The sequence below is a fragment of the Triplophysa rosa genome, linkage group LG5 (genome assembly GCF_024868665.1).
Source record: "Triplophysa rosa linkage group LG5, Trosa_1v2, whole genome shotgun sequence".
NCBI classification, from domain to species: domain Eukaryota; kingdom Metazoa; phylum Chordata; class Actinopteri; order Cypriniformes; family Nemacheilidae; genus Triplophysa; species Triplophysa rosa.
Genome location: NC_079894.1, coordinates 1,126,291 through 1,143,658, shown reverse-complemented (window position 1 = coordinate 1,143,658; position 17,368 = coordinate 1,126,291). Strand labels below are relative to the sequence as shown.

At 39.5% G+C, this 17,368-nt stretch overlaps 2 protein-coding genes across 2 annotated transcripts; one reads left to right on the top strand and one right to left on the bottom strand.

The window, feature by feature from the left end:
* Nucleotides 1-3,042: 3,042 nt before the first annotated feature.
* On the top strand, nt 3,043-11,243 carry si:rp71-1g18.1 (uncharacterized protein LOC559922 homolog). The gene is made up of 4 exons (XM_057333691.1): nt 3,043-3,580; nt 5,548-5,693; nt 6,525-6,612; nt 8,904-11,243. Exons 1-4 carry the CDS (start codon nt 3,319-3,321, stop codon nt 9,785-9,787), a joined length of 1,380 nt encoding a protein of 459 aa, XP_057189674.1. The 5' UTR covers nt 3,043-3,318; the 3' UTR covers nt 9,788-11,243.
* A 1,299-nt stretch (nt 11,244-12,542) lies between these two features.
* Nucleotides 12,543-17,322, bottom strand: tox4a (TOX high mobility group box family member 4 a). The gene is made up of 10 exons (XM_057333639.1): nt 17,045-17,322; nt 16,610-16,724; nt 16,386-16,451; nt 15,645-15,950; nt 15,284-15,538; nt 14,863-15,201; nt 14,690-14,770; nt 13,881-14,612; nt 13,591-13,736; nt 12,543-13,365 (listed from the first exon to the last, which is right to left on the bottom strand). Exons 2-10 carry the CDS (start codon nt 16,712-16,714, stop codon nt 13,308-13,310), a joined length of 2,088 nt encoding a protein of 695 aa, XP_057189622.1. The 5' UTR covers nt 16,715-16,724; nt 17,045-17,322; the 3' UTR covers nt 12,543-13,307.
* Between the last annotated feature and the right edge of the window lie 46 nt (nt 17,323-17,368).

The window sequence follows — 17,368 nt, the reverse complement described above, 5'->3', positions numbered from 1 at the left end:
TATTTTAAGATATTTCATTGCAAGTTGTTTTCGATCAAGAAACTTCTAACATTTAAGTTAGTCTGGGACTAGGCTTAAACCCTGTCTGGGAAACCGCCCCATACAGTTTGATATAATATAGACTAGAGTTTTGCTAGTCTGTTTGAGTTCAGTACTAATATGATGCTGAATCTTTTAATCAGATGTTATGATGAAATTATGTTTATTTAACATGTTTTAATAACACATTAATGATGTCCTAACCACATTAAAAACTTTACATTAAAAGAAGATGCCACTACAGATCATTGGTCTGAAGCGACCAGCCTAACACATTTTTGAGGCATGTGCGATTTAACATATATTGTCACATGTGTTACACCTTTTAACCAACTTCATTCCAATAGTTATATCACAAGTTATGTATTTTTTAAATTATGTTTAATATCTTTACTTTTCTAAGCACCACAGCTATGTACGTATGTTGAAAACTGATTGTGTCTTAAAACCAGCTCTAATAATTCCTTTCATAATAATACATTTTTGTCTTTTTGAAAGCTATGGTGTATAAATCGTCACCCTGGAATTATAAGGTTCTATCTGCGGTCTGAGTAGTTTTGAGCAGGGGTGTAGCCAGAACTTATTTTTAGAGGTGGCCAGGTAAGACCCAGTGATTTTATTAGGGTGACCAAAAATTCCTTACATACAGAAATTCTTTAACTTCTACTGTAATTTACACCAATTCTTCATTACACATAGTTTGCTGGTCAAAAACATACACAAAGAACGTAAAGTAAACAATTTATTTGCAATGCTTTCATGTGCTAACATTATTTTAAAATAATTTGCTAGCTATCATTTGAAGTAAGTTAGCATTTTTTATAGATAAATAAACATTGATGTACCCCAACTTAAACTTTCGCGAAAATGTAATTAATGAATGAAATCCAGTTAAACAAAACTGACTCTACTGACCTGATCCTTCTGTTCGCGATGAACTTCCATGGTACACAGACAGTACACTGTCACGAAGCGGTTAGCATCTGTTCAGCTATAGCGCTCAGACTATTTGCGTCAGTGCGTCATGATGTCAGAGTATGACATCATATTAACGCGAGAGTAATGTTCTCGCGTTACTTTCAGTGCATACGCTAAATGATCTGCGCAGCACTCCGTAAACTCCGACACGCATCTTAAAACTGCTTCGCACAACAGAGGTGGCCAGATAGGTGGCCACCTCATGTAGCTACGCCCCTGGTTTTGAGACATTGATATGAGGAACAAAACTGTTTTATACATGAAAAAGACAGAGACCCTAAATGTATTCTAAATGTACAATATCAACATTTTATGAAATTTGTAAATGTTTTTTTTTTAACAGGTCAAACGCAAATAGAACCTTCTGATTCTGAAAAATCACTTTCGGTTTAGAATGATAAGGTTCTATCTACAAAACATTCATTAAAGCAATACACTTTCAAGCAACACAAACAATTTACTTATAACTTTTGTGAAAACATGAAATTAATGTATAATTATTTCATATTTTAGGATGCTATTTTCTTGTTCAAGTTAAGTACACAAGGCCATGCGAATTGTTGTATGGATGTTTTATCCACAGAAGGTGGGACCGATCAAATCACTTTTTAGAGATGAGTATGGCTGAAAAACATAATAATGTTTAGCGCTGCTGGCTAGTGTTCTGTCTATAAATATAAAACAATGAATCTCCTCAACAAAACCTAAAACAATCATTCAATTGATACAGAGTATCAATAAAACAGTCAACCTTGAGGTTTCTTTTAAACGTTTTGTGTTGCACTGTTTCTTCAGATATTCCCGTCACTGAGGAGTCCGGTCACATGACAAAGAAAGCTGATCCTGATTGGTCCAATTGTGTGCATTCAAAGTGCTGATTGGCTCTTGCAGATAGAACCTTATAGCACCAAATTATAATTAGATTTTGTAGATAGGAACCTTTTTATTTTCTTTAAAAAAGTCCCCAAAATGCACACATTTAAGAAAACAAACATGGCATAATGTAAATAAACTATCACAGAATAAGAATATGTGATTAACTCAATTTTGACCAAAATGTCAGATAGAACCTTATAATTCTAAGACGACGAAATATTGTTTACCTGAAGATACACATTTTATGAAATGAAAAGGAAAGTCTGGAAAGTTTTTTTTTAGAAAAGAATGGAAAGTTACTTTTTATGTAATTGCATAATTGTTTTAAAACAGTACTAACAGGTGAAGACATTGATCCTAAAAGGGAGAGGCTGAACATGTCATTGCTCCTGGCTGGTGGTAGGATAAGTATTCATTTTATCATCAGCACGGGACACTGCATTGATCTCCTCTTTAACAGAAGCACTCAAGCAAGAACACAAATGTTTGAAAACATTTCGCCTCGCATGCAACACGTCTCATCATATCTCAAGAATCTCAAGAAGAATCCTTCTTGAGTGTCCATGATGTGATTGTGCGCGTCCTCTGAAGTCTGCCGTATAGCAACAGATCCACATTTGCTTAACAAAGACCTCTAAAAAGCTTTGTTAAAGGCCTTAGGTTTAGTTTTAAGTGAGTTTCGGTTAATGTAATGTGAATTGCAGGACAAAGAACAACATGTAAAGAAAGTTACACATCTATAGACCACTTTGGATGACGTAAACAACGCTGGCTCAACTCTGGTCCAAAATACAACCATTGTAAGATTAAAAAGCAAAATGAATAAAAACGAAACCGGTCTGGACCAGTGTTCACATCTCGCAAAGTGCACTTTGTAAGATGTGAACGCTGTTGGAGTTCTAACTTGAACTTGTGTATCAAGACCAGTCCAATGGTCAATCAAAACCAGCCCAGTGACCCTAGCCAAAACACAAGAAAATTCAAAGCGCACAGCTAAAATATGTCATAATTTATTACTTTTTACTTCCTATTATTTGTATGTATTTATTTCCTATCATCCAGTCTGTTGCCATGGAAACAGAACAGCAATGCGGGTGCTCTCACAAAAAAAGTGTTTACTGAAGCACAGTTTGGTCGAATAAAATGAAGGTACATTACAATATGTCAATACAAGCATTTCAGTCACATATTTGATCTAACATGACATGTAACCAGTCTTAAAAAAAACAGTTTGCGTCTCTTCCCCAGCAGCGTCTGGGATTTGGCGCCACGAGTGTAGTACGTGCTGACGTCATTGTGGAATGTCAGCAGACACGCCCACTACTTCCATCTTAGCCATGTGGCTATGACCACAACCGAATACGCGACCGATCGGACTGTTTAAACAAATTAACTCTAACTGTACATGATCGGACCGTCAGCAACATGTGCGAGTCCGTGTCCAGGTTTCAGGCGGAGGTGGCGGCCGTTATGGAGGTGTTAGTGAAGGTGGCCGTCGTGGAGATCACGAAAGTTTTCGAGGGACGCTCGCTGCACCCCCATGGCTGCACGGTCAACAGAGAAGCTCCGATGAGTAAAGACGTGCCCGACATCAGAGCTCACATGCAAAATGCATTGGCTAATGTGTCCAAGATGGTTTGCAGCGTCGGCGTGCAGGTGGAGGAGACGCTGCTGTCCCAACATCACGGTACGTTTGTTTGCTTAACAACAGTCGCTTCACTAGCTTTGCGTGTAAGTTAGCCTGATGGTGGTCCTACATTCGAAATCAACAGACTGGACCGGAAGTGTTCTTCAAAGTGTATCTGCAACAGTGGAGTTTGTTTGATGCAAGATCATTTGCAGATATCGGGATTTTAATGCAAACGGTGCAGCTCGTGTTTATAAAGAGACATTATATTTTTTACATTTATGCCAAATGCATGTTTGTAATTGTAATATTTTAAACACTTTATTTGGTGGCAATATATTGTTATATTTTCGCATGACATATTTCTTGCAGCGGGAAAGAGTTTATTCAGACCTACATTCGCTTCTTTCGAAGTAGGGAATACCGATACCTGAATTCTGAGTTTCGGCCGATCCTGATCCGATACTAGCACTTTGTTTCTTGATTAACGTACAGTTGGATATGTTTTTATCTTTTATTGCCAGAGGTGGATAGTACTTAAGCTTTTTTATTTTCAAGTACATTTGAAAATATCTGTACTTTATCGGAGTGTCTTTACTTTGGACAATAAATACTTCCCGCACATCATACGTTTTACTCCACTACATTTCATAAATCAATGTTGTTTTTAACCTTTAATCCTTGAGTACGTTAAAATCTACCACTTTCATTTAATTAAGTATTTTTACTTTTAAAATTAGAAAAGTTTTTTTTTAATGTAATTAAGTACTGTATTAAAGGTAAAAAAACATATACAAATGTATTTATAAATTGTACTGGAGTGTGATATATGCTTTACAATGTAGTCTCATAAAGTACAGATACTTAAAAAATGTACTCGAGTAAAATACTATTTATACTACCGTATAAAAGTCTCCGATGCAGAGTGGAACAGACTCGCTCATGCGCATCCTGGACACAGAATGATGCGCTTAATGCATGCGCTTCTACTTTATTTACAGTCATGCGCATTGCGGACGCAGAATGATGCACTTAATGCACCCGCTTCACTCACGAGCATCAAAAAGTGCACTTCCATGTACTTAAAGTGATCTATTTTTGCAAACTAATTTTGTACTTAATATACTAAGAAAACGAATCTTTAGTACTTCTTCAAATAATCTTAAATCCATTTGAAGCCTGGCTCAGATTAAAGGAGTTTTAATATCCTGATTCCTGACCGATTATAAAATCTGGTCGCAGCACACACATAAGGAGAATCTTGATAGATTCGCTTAGTTAAAATCTTAGGCATGCTCAAACAAAATATTTGACATTTCTGTCACATCACACACTACAAGATCGTACCAGAGGATGCGCGTATCACGTGATTTCACCAGAAAACATGTAAATAATGTGATGACATGGGGACATCTAGTGGTAGTGTGGCGTTATGTCAACTGGTGGTCATGGAGGGATGTTTTGTTTCTGGTAGCAGTTAAATAAAGTTGTGTGAGGAAGCAGCAGCTTGTGTTCACTATGTAAAATACAGAACACAGTGGACATTGTGAAGCGACAACTTTAAGGACGCATTATATCTCGACACACATTGACTCCCATAGTAGGAAAAATACAATGGTAGTCAAAAGTGCCCCAGAACTGTTTGCTGTCCTACATTCTTCAAAACGTCTTCTTTTGTGTTCAACAGAACAAAAAAATGATAAAGTAATTTTCCTATTATGGGAGTCGATGGGTGTCAAGATCTATTTGGTTATAAGCATTCTTCCAAATATCTTTCTCTGTGTTCATCATAACTAAGACATTTATACACATTTGGAACAACTCGAAGGTGAGCAAATGATGACTTTTCATTTTTGTGTGAAGTATCCCTTTAAGTACATTATGGAAGTGCACTTTTTTCACCTGGGTCTGTACATTGATGTGTAAATGTGCATGCGCGTTAAGCAGACGTTTTATCCAAATAAAAGTGAAGGAAAACAATGAATTCATGAGGGAAAAAACCTGAATTGTAACGCGTTGTTTTTCAGTTGAGTGCACGTCCAGTGAGAAAGACAGTGTTTGTCCTCACGGGTCTAAAAGATTGGAGGGTTTGTGTCCTTCTGAAACTCACTCTTCAGAAGCTGTGGATCTGCAGTGTATGGTTGACCTTCCATGCTCCATCTTCAGTGACAATGTAGGTGGCGCTCTTTACATTTCTGATTTATGTGAAGTTGGGTTTATTAAGAGCAAATCAATAAGAAAAGTCAATTTTTTTGTACTGATAAGATGAAGTGAGAGAGCATGATCTATCGTTATCAATTATTTACATATATAGACTTGTGATTGTAACATACATTACACTCAGTTAGTGATAATGTACAAGCAGCCGGTTGTTATGGCAGAAATAAGCCCCTTCAGTGAGACACAAGACCCTCCGCTTCACGTCCTGATCACACTGACGGGGCTTATTTCTGCCATAACAACCGGCTGCCTGTACATTATCCCGCTTATTACATGGCTACTTGCAACATGAGAAAAAAAACTGTACATGAAATGTGAATTTGAAATATTTTATGAGCTCATTTTTACCGAACGCGGACCTTCCGCGAGGAAAAGCCTTTTTTTAGTTTCGGTTTTAAAGTAAGAAACGGCGTTCCAACGTCACGAACAGGCAAATTGGTTTAATCATTTGTAAATATAATGTCATGTATGTTATTAAAAGACATATTTATAATTCATTTTTGTGTAATATTAGACTGCCCCTCTCAAAGTGATCTGCAGCATCCGGGTTACAGGGTGTTATTAGTTTTGAGCGGGTGTTATTTGAAAATAACAACCCTTGGAATGTCGCGACTGGCCAATCAGAATCGAGCATTCAAATGAGCCGTGTAATAAGTATAAATAAAGCATGGGTTCACTTTTGGAGAGTAACTTAAATGCATCTTGATTTAAGAATTGTTAGAAACAAGACAAAAGGAAATTCTTTTTTTCTGCAGTGCACCCAAGTAATGTTTTTTGTTTTCAGGGCATTGGTTTGGGAAAAGGAGACGGCGTCATTAGTGCTCCCCTGTGGACAGGCGACTTAAAGAAGCAAGAGATGATTCAGGAGAATGGTATACAGATCAAAACCTCCCTCATCGGTTCTGTTTGCAGAAAAACTCGGATGCTCTAATTTAGACAAAATCAAATCCATTTCGTTTAACGATTAAAATATTTTTGCAAATGCAGATCATTTAACGCATTAAAGGCACTTCACAAATGAAAATTCTTTCATCATTTACTCACCCTCATGTCATTTCATTCCTGTATAAATTATTCTGATGAACGCAGACAAAGACATTTGGAAAAACGTTTTTCAGTTCTGGGACATCATTGACTACCACAGTAGAAAAAAAATAGTGTATAGTTTTGGTTCTGTTGAACACAAAAGAAGATATTTTGTAGAATGTAGGAAAGCAAACCGTTCTGAAGCTTACCATTTAATTTTTCCTACTATGGTAGTCAATGATGTTCCAGAACTTGCTAACGTTTTTCCAAATATCTTTCTTTGTGTTCAGCAGAACAAAGACATGTCAGGTTTGAAACAATCTGAGGGCGAGTAAATGATAACAGAATTTTCATTGTTGGGTGAACTGTGTTGTGGAAACTCTTCTGAGAGATGAGACCAAGATTTGTCTTTAAAAATATTTGATTGCTTGCAAGCAGGATCAACTGAAAACAGAGTGACAATCTTCAGTTCTTTGCATACTTCTCCTTTCTCCACCAGTCATCAGTCTCGTTTACATCCCCCCATACTATGTTTCACTCTTTCGCACATTTTCCCTTCTTAATAACCCAAGACACCATTCATTCACACTGTTCTTTGAACTCTACCAAAACCTCACGTAAGCCACTTTTCTGCTACATGAAAGAGAGAAATCAAAACTCTATCACTTTAAATTAGGGCTTTTTTCAGATTAACGCGTTATAATATTTCACGCAATTAACGCAGCAGCGGTTTATTTTGTCATCTTTTGTCTAGCGTTACATTATATAATCACACTCTTATGGCCTCTTTACACAGCAAAGGCGGCACAGAAACCGAATCTGAAGCAGCATAAAGCCACGAAAAACTGACCGTTAATGCGGCTCTAAAGCGTCATAAATGCATTTACACAGGAATTAAAATTATGCGAACATAACCACAAAAGCACTGTTCTAACAATATGCAAATAAAATAATGTCTTAAATTAAACGATATAAACTCCCCAAAAAATACTGACACTAATATTAACAATGCATACTTTGGATAAAAGCAATATTAGGCTATAAATGCAACATTTTAAATGAATTTCCTAGCTAACACACACTATTAGCGGGCACCTCGCCGCATATAGAAAGATGCCAAAAGTTGTTTTAAAGAGCCAGAAAGTCACTGTCGACCAGGTAAATGAACAGTTCCGGTGTTACTGCAAATGTTACCAGATCGTTGTCGTGTATGGAATATTGTCCTCAATGAGATGCGTTTGGAAATATAACGACAAAATCCTGCATTTCAATCCTAGCCCGATGAGACCCAAATCATTTACGCTCCTAGGGCCTAGTTTACGATGTTTTAGTGACTTTTTATTTGAGAAGTTGACATGGAGGATCACCACCCCATCTACTGACAGACGTCACAGCCTCTTGCTGACTGAAATCACTGCCTTCTCAAAATAGTTCCGTTTGTATGAGCTCATTGGCATTGGCTTTTGACACGGTGCTGTTAAATAAACAATGGCGCACACAAGCGTCTCATGTGCTTTTCGGGTTAAACAGCGTGTTTCTTAATGTGACAACTAAAAACCAACAGACTGATGAAAATGCGTTACAACGCAAGCGGGACCCCGGGTGGTCACCCTGATTTCAACGTGTTAAATAAAATCCTAAATGAATGCGAAGAGTTGTGAAAATGGGAAAGGGCGTCAGATCTGCATAGAGCGGCAGCTCTTAAAGGGGCGGCGTTCTTAAACCTGCTGCTGAAGAACAAACTCTTCTGTTCAAAGAACAAAAGAAAAGAGGAATTCAGTGTGTTTTGTAGCTTTAATTCTGTATTTAATTTAGAATTTAACATTAAAGACTGTAAAGGGTTTGAGAACTTGAGAACTGCTAATATCAGAATGCTGGCTTTCATTCATAAAATGATGTTGTCTAAGAAATCTGTTCTTTCTACATTTATTTGGAGATTTAAAGTGAAATAATTAGAATGTAAAAGTATAATAAAAACATTTGTGTTATGCGCGATTAATCGTGATTAATTGCAGAAAAAAAGTGTGATTAATCAGATTAAATTTTTTTAACCGATTGACAGCACTACTTTAAATAAACAAAAAAGTGTCTTATTGTTTGTACGTAAATCGTGATTTAATGAAATGTTGTCGTTTAGGTCATCAAGGACTTGCAGAGTCGTCTTCATGTTCTGTAGTAGATCCGGAGGTCGACCCGTTCAGCTCTGTTGTAGACAACATTCCCAGTGAAGATCGTAACACAGACACTCTCGGCCAGCTGGATCTTGGCCTTATGGAAGTGGGTTCTTTGCCTTCCAGAGAGACACCCCTCGCAGAACCTTCTCAGTCCAGTCAAACCACAGCCGAGCCCACTCATTCCAGCCAGGGATCGAACAATAAAAGCGCCATACAGGCCAGACACGCGTCCAATTTGAAAAAGGTGCGTTTACAGCTCAGCCAAACACCTTTTGACTGCAAACTGTTAAAACCTTGCTCCGTTGAACTTGTGAATCTTCTGATGCTGTCGAGAGCCGTAAAAAGGACAAACGCTTCCAGCGGTCATTTCCCGTCTACACACAAAGATCTGCGAACCCATCAAAACGCGCACAGCGGACGCCGACTGTGCTGCTTCACCGAGTGCGAAAACGGCATTTGGCGTCTGCAGGGGGTCCTCGCGCGCGGCCACCCTCTGGCCTGCAAGATCTGCGGCAAAAAGTTCAAACGCAGGAAGATCTTGAGGAGACATGAGCGCTTTCACACGGGAGAAAAGCCGTACTCGTGCATACGCTGTAAAAAACGATTCGCTCTGCGGAAGAGCTTGAGAAGGCACGAAAGGTTTCACACCGGAGAGAGACCCCACAACTGCGCTCAATGTGGAAAAGGCTTCCGTCTCAAGAACAATCTGAAGGTCCACCTGCGCTTTCACTCAAACGAAAAGCCCTACGCATGCAACATGTGCTCCAAGAGTTTTCGCATCCCCAAGAACCTGGAGAAACACAGACTGACTCACTCGGCACCAGGCAGATGTCGATCTGTTAACTAAGCGAAGAGATGGTGTGTTTGCGCTTGATTTTATACCAAACACTATTTCTACCTCACGTAAGAACCACTGGGCCGACTCGGACTAACCAATACGTCGCAAGGTTCATGCAGTAAACGCAGCTGGTCAATTCATTGTTAAATGAATGTTTCCATTTTATTCCTGATGTTGAGTTGTGACGACTGTTTGGCACGTTGAGCAGGAATCTTACAGATGTTTCTCTTCTGTTGTGAATATTCTGTTGTTGTTTTTTGTTCGTTTTTCAACTTGCTCTTGTTAAGGTGTCATTGAATGATATGTGCACAACATCATGTTTTCAGTAGCTTCAGAGTGTAACGTTCAAAAAGTGTCGATTGGCCTTGTGTTTTAACATTCATTCGGATATGGTGACTCATTCAAGAGCATTCATCTGCTGAAGTACTATACACTGGAGGTAATCTGACGTCCGTTCTGTTAACGAACATCTTTAAAAACTCAAAAGAACCATTTTCTATCGTAGATTTGCTATCTGCTTTCTTAGATTTTTACGAGCAACGCGAACGTTTCCATTTTTTAACCGTAGCCTTTTATAAACGCGTTGTCTTGCTCTTCTTTTTGTTTCAGAAATTGCTTTGTCAGCTTTAAACTGCTTTTAGTTGTTTATGTTAAAATTAGCAATGGCGTAAAATAGATTTAATTGAGATTGTAAACTATTTCTCACTGTCATTCCTCATAGCCATTATGGCCAAACCTACTTAATTTTCTGTTGTAATAAATAATAGTCTCGCTTGTGTTTACTGGGTTTATCATTTAATATGACAAGAATCTTCTTGTTGAGAAATATACGGAGTACAAAAGCAGTGCAGAGCAGATGTTGGACCTGCAGTCAGGGTTGGGGATCCTTTGAATTTTAGCCATTCCAGTTTCGATTCCACAGTTGTTTATGAGGAATCGATAAGAGGAATTGACATTTTTATTTCAAGTATCCGATTCCTTTCCATTCCCAACCCCCTGCAGTCAGTTTGGAGAGTTCACAAACCTGTTTTACACACTTCCAACTCCAACAGATAAATCCTAAAACAGACAAAACACAAATGATATCTTTCTCCTCCAAGGTTTAGTGCGAGCTGGATTTCAGACACATTCAGTAACAGAGCTGTATCGCCGCTGTGCATTTTCCTTTGCATCGGGATACACCGGAAAGCTGTTGTATTAAACTTAAATGATAAAAAGAGAAAGTCCTAATGACAGATGTCAAAAACATACCATGCTACAGTATATTTGTGCATATCCAAGAACACCACGCTTACACAACTAATACCTATAGTCAATTCCAGACTAAAATTGAGAATGAACCGTTCAACAAGTGCTTATGATGGCACAATTATATTTATAATACATTGGTGTAATGTCAATATATACAGTATGTATATATGTGTTTGTGGTCTATATATATGTTTATGTTCACTAGAGTGATGTAAGCTTGAAAACAAATGTAAACATAAATTACTCAGTCTTGTGATTTGTATGAAAACCTCAAGCCATATAATATCAGTTTTTGTCTCCGAATGACATTTTATTTTTAAGACTTCGAAACAGTTTAATCGTGAATATTTGACCTCGCATTAAGTTTTTTACTGAGATTAAAAATCTTTTTTTTTCTCTACTGTGCGATTCACGTGTTTGAGCACAAACGAACACAGTAGATAGCAAAGATAGTGTTGCATAATGTTGAGAATAGCCAATTTAACATTCAATCGATTCTCTTAAATTATCTTGGCTATCCCCATATGTATGAGAATACTGTGAGAAACAGGCTAAATGCCATTATATTTAATGCCAAAAAACTTAATGAGAGGTAAAACATTAAATTTCATTAAAATAAAGGTAAATCAGAGACAAAAACATTTTATTTGGCATAGAAACATATGTCTTTAATAAACCCATGTATATTAAAGAAAGTTGGACTAGCATGAGGATAAGTACATCAGGGGGCTCAAGTTTGATCAAAAGTGTTGAGTGAGATTTCATCTGTTAGGAGCCACTCAAATTCTCTCAAGTTTTGCTATTGTACCTATAATAACCTATAATATTCCCCAACATCAGCTCTCAAATCGAAGTTAACCAGGAATCAAAGTCCAAATGCAAAAAAAAAAAAGAATTTAATACAAAGACATACATATTTAATGCTGCTCAAATGTGCCATATTTACACCGATATTACATAATGTTGTAAGATTTATGTCATTTAAAGTGAATAGGCTAAATGACAACATTTAAGGCTGATTTAAGAAAAAATAAACAGTTATTACTGCTCTTGATATAGTATTCATGATTTTAAATGTCAAATAAAACACTAACTCATTAAACAGCACGGGAATAAATTATTTTAGACTTCGCAGACAAACTATTTGAGGGTGATTATTGCGGGTTTTGCAGTAGTAAATCTTCATTGTTTCATAGCAGCATGAAACGTTTATTTAAACCAGGAATAAACAGAAAGCGAGCAAAAAACGTCTCTGAAACAGTGACTTCCGTTATAATTGCGCGTTATAATAAATGAGTCTTACTGACCGACCGTATCTGTGTTACACCGATGACTCATCTAAGCTTCTGATTGGTCATTACGTTCGTGCGCTGTCTGATTGGTTGTAACGCTCAGCGCTGTGAGTAACACGGAAAAACATCTGAAGTACCGTGATCAGACGTGAACGTATTAATGCTGTAACGAACACTTTCGTCCATATTCACATTTTATTTGCCTCGTCTATGAATTGTGTAAAGCGGGATAAGTTGTCCCTTTACTTCTCAGCGTGAGAAATACAACGTGTGAGCGGGTGAACATGCGTGATTTGAGAGCCCTGGTACATGGTAAATCGTGTTTTTGCTTCAGCTACACGTTCAGCTGATTTCATAGCACAAATACATCAAAAAGCATCTCATTAAAAAGGGAGCCAATACAAATATATAATAAAACACGTTCACTTTTGGCTGCACTTTATTAATACTCGAGTTTTTTTTTTCAAAACAAAAGCCAAAGCGATTTTACATGAGCGCATTTCCAGACAGATCTAAGACACTCGACACAAAATGTGTAAATTACATATATAAAAAAAACTAAGTATTCATTATTCTTCTACATCTCAAACTTGTCTGAAGCATAATTGTGATGATTTCTCACTTGAACACAAATACTAGCCATGTGTATATATAAAAATAAATCACTGCAGCAAGGTCTGAATTAAGTACAATACTCAATGGAGGTCATCATCCAACAGCTTCAATGGAGAAACAAAGCCTTCAGTCAAAACATGAGCTCTGCAAAGTATAATCAGTTATACATTTAACCCAAACACACTTGACTTGCCTTGCCTTAGATTTCCACTGCTGTAACAAACGCTGTCCATTTACAAGAGAATAAAAGAGACTCTTTCTTTCCACCGCTGTTCCACACTTTAAATGCAACAAAACACTACAGTTGATCCATAGATCCCATAGAATTCCATCATCTTGACTTACAAAAGACATACCCAGGTATGTTTCATTTATTTGACGGCGGCTGAGTTCTGGCTCCTAATCGAGCACCAGGCCATGAAAATGTCCCTGTTTAAAGAATAAACACAGAGAATCATAGTTACCATAGTTTCGTTTAAAATAAAATGATTTTTGAAATAATATTTTAGCTTTTGCCTAGGCATGGCTTGGACCAAATAATCAAGCAAAGCAGCAAGAAGCAGGTCACCAAGAGTACAGTTTTACAAATTCGAGACCAAGGTTGGCTACGTTGAAGTTTTTTTGTGACAAAAAAATGGAGGTGAAAAAACCCACCTGCAGTGTGTGGCTACACACTCGTTGCTGCAATATTCCTTATCCCAGTCGCGACTGTCCACGGCCAGGTTTGTGCATCCAGCACGGACGCAGATATTAGGAGCAGAAGAGGAGGCTGCCGGAGCAACGCTGACCTCCATCTCCATCTGAAAAAAGGTAAGACCACGTGTGTATCAGAACAGTTTTTGCCAGTACTCTACATGTAAAGTACTCATGCTTGCTGCTCAGGTTGGTTGAGCGCAGAATGTCTCGCAAACAATCACACCAACAAGTTCATTATGCAGAAATACCTCCTCCGAGGCGAGTTCCTCCGTCACAACCTCATTTTGCCCGGTGACCGGTTGCTCGTTGCCTTGCTCCACCTGCACCTCAACAGGTGTGGAATGTGTCGAGGCGGCGACGCTGGACGAGGAAATAACAGGGTTGGCACTTGTTGCTGTAGTCACAATAATCGGCGCGGACAAGTCAGAATGTAAAGAAGCAGGGACAATCTTTATCTGGAGAGGAGGCGGCGGCGTAGCAGTGACAGCCAAAGAACTTCCCGCCCCTCCGTGGGGCTTGGGCTGGAGAGGGGGCGGGGCTTGTGTTTGTACCATCTGCTGCAGACGTGGTGGAGGAGGGGTGCCCTGCATCTGCTGCAGCGGTGGAGGCTGCCGGCCAGCGGACTGCTGCACGCATCGTATCGCAGCTGGAATCACCGTCACCATGGACGTGGGGATCTGATGGAGCTGAGCGCCTCCCTGTAACATTTGCTTGGAGATGATGATTTTGGTGACGGTGGGCATTAGGCTGGGGTTAGGGGGCAGGGGTTGACCGATGGTCAGGGGTAAAGAGCCCGTGCGGGAGCGGGTGGTGACTTGAGGCAGGTCGAGGATGATGTTGGACGTGCAGATGTTGGTGATGGTGTTCTGGTCAGGGGTGGGGGTGATCCGTGCGGGACGGGAAGGGGCAGTGGCGACGGGTGTGGGACAGGGGACGGATGGAGGAGTGGAGGGAGCATGATCCTCCATCTCAGGTGAGGGCTGGATTAAAAACAACAGAAAGTAAGCAAATGAAAAAGAAAGCATAACAGAGGAAGAGCTGGACGTTATTCCCTCACCTTTGAGAGCTGATTTGCTCTGTAGGCAGCTAACACTTTCAGATACTCTTTCTTCGCTGCTTCAGTTTTCTTCTTGTAAACCTGCAAGAATGAAACGGATCAGATACAGTCCCAAGGGTAGAAAAACACTCATTGCCACATTTTGGTTTTTGATCGGAAGGATCCTACTACACCTGTTTCTGCTCTTCTCCAAGACTGTCCCACATGGACGCCACGATCTTCGACACCTCCCCAAACGTGGCATTTGGGTTCTGGCCTTTAATGGCCGACTGGGTGTCTCTGAAGAACAGAGCATAAGCTGACACCGGTTTCTGTGGTTCATTAGGATCTTTTTTCTTCCGCCCTTTCTTAGGACCAAGCATCGCTCCCACGTCTACATTAGTCCCAGGCACCATGGTCGGCTTACCACCCATCCTTCTCACGACAGCTGGAAGAGCGCTGGAGATCTGCACGGAACCCGTCAAGCTGGAGACGTGCGTCATGATCGAGGAGGAGTCCACCAGCATGGTTTTCTAAAACAGAGGGAAAGGTTTCAAAACACAGACGGAGAAATAAAGTGATCAGGTCAGTGATGGAGAGATTCGTGACGCTCACTTGTCTAAAGTCTTCCATGTCTTCATCCTGCAGTGAGCCAGAAGGAGATGGCATAGTTGACAGCGGCTGGTCAGGTGACTTTGACACACCGGCTCCACCACCAAGGCTGAGCCCTAAATGAGCACTTAGATCTGAATGGTCTATGGTAGTGAGCTGGTTGTGTCCTAGGAGACTGTGGTTCATATCGTTTAATGGAACATCAATAGTCATGGAGGAGGAACTATTGAAATGGGAGCCAACCGAATGGCCCAGATCCTAAAAAAATAATATATAGATCACTTTGCAAGGAATTTAAATGCGTTATCTTGCACGTTGAAAGCAAGAGAATAAATGCTCAGTGATGAAACTCGACAGAGCTTACCACACCCAGAGTTGCGCTCAGTAGAGCACTTTGCCCTGACTGGTTAATGACACTCAAATTCAGGTGGTCCATGCCCCGAGATGATGGATTCATGAAAGTCGATGCAAAAGAGGGATCGTTCCCCCCCACCACAGAATTTCTAGCGAGACTACTTCCAACTCCAGGACCCCTTGAGCTCCCGGCCTGTTCGGCCAGCTCTCCGAAATGAGCTTCCACATCCTCTATGGTTAGAGCAGAATCTGGATCTAGGGAGATGGGTGGGATTTCAAACTCTTCATCTCCCAAACTGGGTGTATGGAACGTTTGCTAGGGAGGAAAAAAGTCATACAGGAAAAATGAGTGTATAGAGAATGTGAAGCTGACGTCAAGCCCTATATTGCATGTTGCAGTGGCGCCGCCATCTTGGGAGGATCATACTCCACTGCTGTTATTGTTTTGATATGTACCGTTACTTGTTTTCTTTGATATATGGAGAAATCAAAAGTGAAAGAACCAGGGGCTTTTTCTGAACGACTATGTGTAATGCTATTGCCGCTTTTAACACAACAAGGCTGACCTACCATAGTTATATTTCCTAATCAAACAAGAAAAATTAAACACTGCATTGAACACACTAGCAGCGATCCTCCCAAGATGGCGCAACATTCAACGCGGCGTGACGTCGATTAACAAGCTCTATAGCAAGATAAACTCAATGCAAACAGTTTGGGGTTTTATGCACTGGAGTAAACGTCATACTACCTCAGATGAAAGAAAATGATGGCCAGGCCCGCTGATGGTCAGGTATGAATCACTGCCACCTGCAAACTAATAAATTGAGAGTTGTCCAGAATGAATACAACTTTTTAATCCCTCCAAGACATCGATAACGGTAAATAATACTTTACCGGCAACTATGCATTAAAAACTCACATAACGCTGTATTAAAGCAAACTATGTTTAGTGTTAAACGCAGCCGAACTTACTTTGTTCACAGAATCGTATCCATTGTAAGACGAGTTATCCATAAACTCTGCATCCACATGCTGACCAGTCCCGTCAGAGAGATCGGGGTAAAAATTCAGATCCATGATAACCGGTCTGATAGAACAAAGCAAGTCTTTAGGTATTTGGATATTATTAACAACTATTGTAACAATCCAACACACAAATGAAGGACTTTTAACAAAGAAAATCAAAATGTTTGCGACAAAGATCCACGTATAGTCCGGGTAATTCTTGAAATACAAATGGCATTCAACAAAGAAAAAGAACCAAAAAACACAACTTCGTCTTCCATCACGTGTCCTGCGGTCTCCGTCGCTTGCCTGAATAATGCGGATAATTTTTATTCATCGATTCCCACGGGTAGCGCAAATATTGCCAATAACCTTTATGATGTGGTGTAGTTGTAGGCTTACCAGTTTAGCAAGCTAGCAGCGGCAGCTAAGTTCAATCGGCTGCATAGTGCTAGTTCACAAATGTGTTCGTGTTAAAACCCAACGTGGTTTTATTCAAAACCAAAGAAAAAGAGACATTTGCTGTTTGCATTATCGAAAACCTTAATTATTTTTTTTAAAAAAACCTTAACTGTATTTTCCAAAACATGAACAAATGCGATGAACAGGGTTGCCCTAGCAAAGAGCTGCCAGTGCTTAAGTATGGACCGATTAGATCGATATTCTGCTACTTTCGTCTGTTTCCGCTAACAAGTCCGTTTAATCGCACTCCGATCCCGTTCATTA